This window comes from Mesoplodon bidens (assembly GCF_964165515.1).
Source record: "Mesoplodon bidens genome assembly, contig: HAP1_SCAFFOLD_736, whole genome shotgun sequence".
Lineage (NCBI taxonomy): Eukaryota > Metazoa > Chordata > Mammalia > Artiodactyla > Ziphiidae > Mesoplodon > Mesoplodon bidens.
Genome location: NW_027671498.1, coordinates 102314 through 110291, shown reverse-complemented (window position 1 = coordinate 110291; position 7978 = coordinate 102314). Strand labels below are relative to the sequence as shown.

The 7978-nt window shown below is 41.9% G+C and overlaps 1 protein-coding gene across 1 annotated transcript; it reads left to right on the top strand.

The window, feature by feature from the left end:
• Nucleotides 1–3567: 3567 nt before the first annotated feature.
• On the top strand, nucleotides 3568–6874 carry LOC308611288 (UDP-N-acetylglucosamine--peptide N-acetylglucosaminyltransferase 110 kDa subunit-like). The gene has a single exon (XM_081260129.1). The coding sequence runs from the start codon at nucleotides 3686–3688 to the stop codon at nucleotides 6824–6826; it is 3141 nt and encodes a 1046-aa protein (XP_081116255.1). The 5' UTR covers nucleotides 3568–3685; the 3' UTR covers nucleotides 6827–6874.
• The last annotated feature ends 1104 nt before the right edge of the window (nucleotides 6875–7978 follow it).

The window sequence follows — 7978 nt, the reverse complement described above, 5'->3', positions numbered from 1 at the left end:
CTTGGGAATCTGGATAACATTAGATGGAATAAAGTTAGTGAGTGGCCCAGGATTGCCTGAAATTTTGTTTGTCAGAGTGGCCAGGGAAAGTTAAGCAAAGAAGCAAACCAAATGAAAAACAGAATCACATTATTATGGCTGAGACAAGATTCCATGCAGAACTCTCTGTAGAGCTGGGTTGGGTCATAACTTATGCCAGAGCTCTAGGTGGGGTTGACACCATCTCATGCCAAGCTCTCAGTTCTGGGCTAATGTCATCTCTGGTCCACTCTATGGAGTGGAAACTTTGGAGGAATGGCCAATGTGTTCCACAGTGTAGGAAGAGGGAAATTGTGAACGTTACTTTCTAAATTGTGGAGGAACTAACCACTGTAAATGTGCCTTGAACTATGGTGTTTAATTTGACCAGTCAGATCAATGACTTTCCCCTTGAATGAAATGCTGCTACGTATATGAGCAGAAAAACAAAACTGGTATAAGGAATAGATAGCTAGTGGGAAGCAGCCGCATAGCCCAGGAAGATCAGCTCTGTGCTTTGTGACCACCTAGAGGGGTGACATAGGGCGGGTGGGAGGGAGGGAGTTGCAAGAGGGAAGAGATATGGGGACATATGTATATGTATAACTGATTTACTTTGTTAGAAAGTGGAAACTAACACACCATTGTAAAGCAATTATACTCCAATGAAGATGTTTAAAAAAAAACTAGTGTAAGGAGCTGGAGAGACTGGGAGTCTTATTTTCCCAGCAATTAACTTTTCCTCGACCATGACCTTCCTTTTGAGTCTCCTAGACCTTGGGGATGATAGCAACCCCTTGGGTTGGGGGATGGCAACCCCATCTTCACTAGAACCTCTATAGTTAACTTTGATTTTTCCCACACCGTCTATCCATCCCATGTATGCAGTCAGACATTTGATCTTGGACTTTTACTGACAAAATATCCTTGAATATAACCATTTCTTTTCACTGCCACTGCTACTGCTTTTGTCACTGCCTTAACTAGAGCTTTAACTTTAAGTTCTTTATATAAATATCTAAATATCTATATATAAATAAAATATACAAATAAATAAAATGTAATATTAATTTTGATGATTTAAAAGTCTTTTCTTGATAAAGACTTTTCCTGATAAATATACACAATATCTTATATAAATATTTGTGTATTATCTGTTCTTTTCTTAGAATTTTAGTCATATGATTCTATCTCTTGGTATGTCTAGAACTTTTTGATTGAATGCTGACTATTTTATTTGGCTTTTAAAATTTTTCTCAGTGGAAATGTTGTTTTGCTTCAAAATATTTTACTCTACCTGGAAGTAGCAAATCTTCAAATTACAATTTGTTAAATGCTTTGAAATATCAATACTATAGGTGTCACAAAATCTAGAAAAATGACATTTGAAAATTAACTACTGCCAGATGTGTCTCTATAAAACTTTTTCCCCACTCTTGTAGCTATATATTCTTTAACTGCCTCCTGTTTTAGAAATAAAATTGTAAGAAATAAACTTTGTAGTTTATAGACATAGATTTCTTTTCACATGGTTGATTAGAGTTTGCTTTTAGTTATTAATAGTTTAGAAAAGTTTATTTCAGCATCACAATTTATTATTGATAATGTCGCATTAATGTTCATTGTTAACTTTGAGAAAACCTCTATGGATTACTTCCTCATAAATATTTACTATTATAAATGCATTACTGATTTCAGTACTGCTATAGGTTTGTGCATTACAGGAATTCTGATAAAATACTCATTGACACCATTCCATTACACACATTATTGATGGGGTATATTCTTTTATTTCTTTCTTTATTTATTTTTGACTGTGTTGTGTCTTCGTTGCTGTGCGCAGGCTTTCTCTAGTTGCAGCGACTGGGGGATACTCTTTGTTGCGGTGTGCAGGCTTCTTATTGTGGTGGCTTCTCTTGTTGCAAAGCACAGGCTCTAGGCACACAAGCTTCAGTAGTTGTGGCTCGCAGGCTCAGTAGTTGTGGCTCACGGGCTCTAGAGCGAAGGCCCCATAGTCGTGGCACACGGTCTTAGTTGTTCCGCGGCATGTGGGATCTTCCCGGACCAGGGCTCGAACCCGTGTCCCCTGCATTGGCAGGTGACTTCCTAACCACTGTGCCATCAGGGAAGCCCCTGGAGTATATTGGGTTTTTTTTTTTTTTTGCGGTATGCTGGCCTCTCACTGTTGTGGCCTCTCCCCGTTGTGGGGCACAGGCTCCGGACATGCAGGCTCAGTGGCCATGGCTCACGGGCCTAGCTGCTACGTGGCATATGGGATCTTCCCGGACTGGGGCACGAACCCGTGTCCCCTGCATCGGCAGGCAGACTCTCAACCACTGCACCACCAGGGAAGCCCTGGGGTATATTCTTGACAGAAGGAAATTTCCGTTTTGACTAAGCATTGAAGAAAACTGAATCTTTGACTTATCCTTCACATGCCTGATGATTGAAATAATTTTCCACAGAATAACTTCTGGTTTTATACTTTTCAGTTCTTTTTTTCTTCTTCAAACGCACATGCTTTGAGAGCTGTGAAGTGCAAGACATGGCTATATTGTAAGGTGGTTTTTGTCCTTACGCTTCTGTGTCTTGTGCTAGTTAAGTCAGTAGAGTAGTCAGTAAGAGTACTGGAAGTTATTCCTGTAATGGGATATTATATAGTCAGTTACATATGGTGGTGTCTGAAAATCACATAATAGCCTCACTTAAAACATCTCCTTAGCCAGATTTCAAGAAAGCCTGTGACCAATCCAATATGATCCAACATAGCAGAATATGATAGAAGGAAAATTGACAAAGAAATAGACGCTGGACTTACCTGATGGAAATAAAAATATCTCACTTTTGACAATTTTGCAAAAACCTATAATGACATGAACTAATTTCTAGGGTTCTTCGTAGGACCTAAAAAGGAACCCATAGAGTTGTGGAACAACAATAGAAGCTACTGTGATGAGAAGCCCGGACACCGCAACAAAGAGTAGCCCCCACTCGCCGCAACTAGAGAAAGCCTGCACGCAGCACTGAAGACCCAACGCAGCCAAGATAAAAATAAATAAATAAATAAAAATAAATTTATCTTTTAAAAAGTGATACTCAGGTTTGAGGCATGAGAAATTTGATGAGGAGAAATTAGCTAATGTTTGCAGAACTTTTAAAATATCAAACTCAGTCTCTAAGATTTTAGCATTCTATACAACATCGGTTACTTATTAGTGGTTTGGGAAGGCCAATTTAAAATTTTCTCATCTTACTGTATTGAAATTCACGGCCCTAATGTTCTCCACGTTGACTATATGAATGATGAAGAAAAGTCAATCATGTATTTCATTTCCAACTGGACAGAAAACAATATTTTGAAAAGTGTTTGGCCTACTGACTTTTGATTTCTTCTAAGGCAAATGGATAGGTAATTTTTATTCCCTGATTAGGAGAAAAATGGAGGAAGAGGGCAGGGTTAAGAATTAAGATTTCAAGAGCATGAGAGGTAGATGGCCAACCATAGTTCCTAAGGTTCGGTGCCTGTAACTGTTGCCGCTGCTTAAGCGTGCCAAAGCAGTGGTACGGCTGCTGCGCTCGTGTTTGCTACCACTAGAAACATTCTTGCCAGTAGTGGCGGCAGCGGGACTCAATTACTCCCTTTTTTCACTCTCTCCAGAAGCTCCAGATGGCGTCTTCCGTGGGCAACGTGGCCGACAGCACAGAACCAACGAAACGTATGCTTTCCTTCCAAGGGTTAGCTGAGCTGGCACATCGAGAATATCAGGCAGGAGATTTTGAGACAGCTGAGAGACACTGCATGCAGCTCTGGAGACAAGAGCCAGGCAATACTGGTGTACTTTTATTACTTTCATCTATACACTTCCAGTGTCGAAGGCTGGACAGATCTGCCCACTTTAGTACTCTGGCAATTAAACAGAACCCTCTTCTGGCAGAAGCCTATTCGAATTTGGGGAATGTGTACAAGGAAAGAGGGCAGTTGCAGGAAGCAACTGAGCATTACCGGCATGCATTGCGTCTCAAACCAGATTTCATCGATGGTTATATTAACCTGGCAGCCGCTTTGGTAGCAGCAGGCGACATGGAAGGAGCAGTACAAGCTTACGTCTCTGCTCTTCAGTACAATCCTTCTTTGTACTGTGTTCGCAGTGACCTGGGGAACCTGCTCAAAGCCCTGGGTGGCTTAGAAGAAGCCAAGGCATGTTATTTGAAAGCAATTGAGATGCAACCGAACTTTGCAGTAGCTTGGAGTAATCTTGGCTGTGTTTTCAATGCACAAGGGGAGATTTGGCTTGCAATTCATCACTTTGAAAAGGCTGTCACCCTTGACCCCAATTTTCTGGATGCTTATATCAATTTAGGAAATGTCTTCAATGAGGCACGGATTTTTGACAGAGCTGTGGCAGCTTACCTTCGTGCCCTAAGCTTGAGTCCAAATCATGCAGTGGTACATGGCAACCTGGCTTGTGTATACTATGAGCAAGGCCTGATGGATCTGGCAATAGACACCTACAGGCGAGCTATTGAATTGCAACCACATTTCCCTGATGCTTACTGCAACCTAGCCAACGCTCTCAAAGAGAAGGGCAGTGTTGCTGAAGCAGAAGATTGTTATCATACAGCTCTCCGGCTGTGTCCCCGCCATGCAGACTCTCTGAATAACCTAGCCAATATCAAAGGAGAACAGGGAAACAGTGAAGAGGCAGTTCGCTTGTATCGTAAAGCATTAGAGCTCTGCCCAGACTTTGCTGATGCCCATTCAAATTTAGCAAGTGTATTGAAGCAGCAGGGAAAACTGCACGAAGCTCTGATGCATTATAAGGAGGCTATTCGAATCAGTCCTACCTTTGCTGATGCGTACTGTAATATGGGAAACACTCTATGGGATATGCAGGATGTTCAGGGAGCCTTAGAGTGTTATACTCGTGCCGTGCAGATCAACCCTGCATTTGCGGATGCCCACAGCAATCTGGCTTCCATTCACCAGGATTCAGGGAATATTCCAGAAGCAATTGCTTCTTATCGCACTGTTCTGAAGCTTCAACCTGATTTTCCTGACGCTTATTGTAATTTGGCTCATTGCCTGCAGGTTGTCTGTGATTGGACAGACTATGATGAGCGAATGAAGAAGTTGGTCAGCATTGTGGCTGACCAGTTGGAGAAGAATAGGTTGCCTTCTGTGCAGCCTCATCATAGTATGCTCTATCCTCTTCCTCATGGCTTCAGGAAGGCTATTGCTGAGAGGCATGGGAACCTCTGCTTGGCTAATATAAGTGCCCTTCATAAACCACCGTATGAACATCCAAAAGACTTGAAGCTCAGTGACGGTCGACTGCATGTAGGATACGTGAGTTCTGACTTTGGGAACCATCCTACTTCTCACCTTATGCAGTCTATTCCAGGCATTCACAATTCTGATAAATTTGAGATATTCTGTCATGCCCTGAGCCCACATGATGGCACAAACTTCCGAGCGAAGGTGATGGCAGAAGCCAATCATTTCACTGATCTTTCTCAGATTCCATGCAATGGGAAAGCAGCTGATCGCATCCATCAAGATGGTATACACATCCTTGTAAATATGAATGGTTATACCAGGGGTGCTCGAAATGAACTCTTTGCTCTCAGGCCAGCTCCTATTCAGGCAATGTGGCTGGGGTACCCTGGGACTAGTGGCGTGCTTTTCATGGATTATATCATCACTGATCAGGAAACGTCACCTGCTGAAGTTGCTGAGCAGTATTCTGAGAAACTGGCTTATATGCCCCATACGTTCTTTATTGGTGATCATGCTAATATGTTCCCGCACCTGAAGAAAAAAGCCGTCATCGATTTTAAGTCCAATGGGCACATTTATGACAATCGGATTGTGCTGAATGGCATCGGCCTCCAAGCATTTCTTGATAGTCTATCAGATGTGCAAATAGTCAAGATGAAATGTCCTGATGGAGAAGACAACACAGACAGCAGTAATACAGCTCTTAATATGCCTGTCATTCCTATGAATACTGTTGCAGAAGCAGTTATTGAAATGATTAACAGAGGACAAATTCAGATTACAATAAATGGATTCAGTATTAGCAATGGCCTGGCAACTACCCTGATCAACAATAAGGCTGCCACTGGAGAGGAGGTTCCCCGTACCATTATTGTAACCACACGTTCTCAGTATGGGTTACCAGAAGATGCCATTGTGTACTGTAACTTTAATCAGTTATACAAAATTGACCCATCTACTTTGCAGATGTGGGCAAATATTCTGAAGCGTGTTCCCAATAGTGTACTGTGGCTGTTGCGTTTTCCAGCAGCAGGAGAAGCTAATATTCAACAGTACGCACAAAATATGGGCCTTCCCCCGAACCGTATCATTTTTTCCCCTGTTGCTCCTAAAGAGGAACATGTTCGGAGAGGCCAGCTGGCTGATGTCTGCTTGGACACTCCACTCTGTAATGGCCACACCACAGGGATGGATGTCCTTTGGGCAGGGACCCCCATGGTGACTATGCCAGGAGAGACTCTTGCTTCCCGAGTTGCAGGTTCCCAGCTCACTTGTTTAGGCTGTCTTGAGCTGATTGCTAAAAATCGGCAAGAATATGAAGAGATAGCTGTGAAACTGGGAACTGATCTCGAATACCTGAAGAAAATTCGTGGCAAAGTCTGGAAGCAGAGAACATCTAGCCCTCTGTTCAACACCAAACAATACACAATGGAACTAGAGCGGCTCTATCTACACATGTGGGAGCATTATGCAGCTGGCAACAAACCTGATCACATGATTAAGCCTGTTGAAGTCACTGAGTCGGCCTAAATAATGACTGTGTGCCCAGGAGAATTACCCCTGTAGCTGAGCCTCAACCTTCTGGGGGAAAGGAAACTACTTTTTCAATAGCATGGTGCAGATGGGTGACAGACAATGATAAGGAATAGCACAGCCAGACTTGATTCCTGCATGATCACGATAGGGAGAGACCCAAGAGATGCGAAACTGCTGTTCCACAAGGAGTCTCCATCGAATTTTGCAGCAGCCAGGTGTCTGGAAGGTCTGGAAGGTAAGTCTGGAAGGTCTGATCTCCCTTGGTCTTCCAGGGGATGGATGGTTAGTGTGGAAGGGAGATAGAGATTGCCCGGCCGTTTTGTGATTATCACGGATTGATTGAGTCTTCTGAATTAATTTTTTTCTTTCTATTTTGGGTATTGGAGCTTTTAAAAATGTTTGGTTTCAGGTATTTTTATTCATGTGAAGTGTATATGATTCTCTTGAGATAAGGTTTTAGGCTAAAATATTCCTTGTTTTAGTTTCTGAACTCTACCGATAAATGGGGACTTTGCTGGTGTAGTCTTTTTATAGGTTTTATAAACCACTTGAGCCTCTATCAGTCACTTTAGTGTCTGACATAACGTTTGGAACTCTCAGTGCTTTGTTGGTCTGTAGATGATGGCTTCAATTCTTTTTCTGGTCCGTTTCCTTCTTCCCTTCCCCCCACTTTAAAAATTCTCCTGTAACTTGGCTAACAAAATACCAAGTGTGATTCAAAACCTCCCAGAGTGTTTCTCTTCAACACATCATCTGGTGCCAAATGAAGATTGTTAGGAGTGCTTATTAATTATGAAGGGCACAGTTGTGGTACTGTCACTGACGATAATAATAATGGATTTTTGGCCTAGAGTTTTGACCTATTTCACCAGTGTTTTACCATTGACTGCCCCTCTATGCTGCTTCCAAAAGTGAGAGTGTGTGATAAGATTTTTACTTTCATTTCTAAAGTTTGTTTTTTTTAGGTGAGTCCTGTTCTTCCTTTTTCTTTCAGCAGAAATGAAATCCCAGGTAAGTATAAGTATTCAAATATTTGATCAGTAAGTCACAGTTATCTCCAGTACATTAAATAACTTTCATCAAAAAACATGTTATAGGTGAAAAGCTCTGAAGGACCAGCTATGTATATGATAATTATGTTTCAGG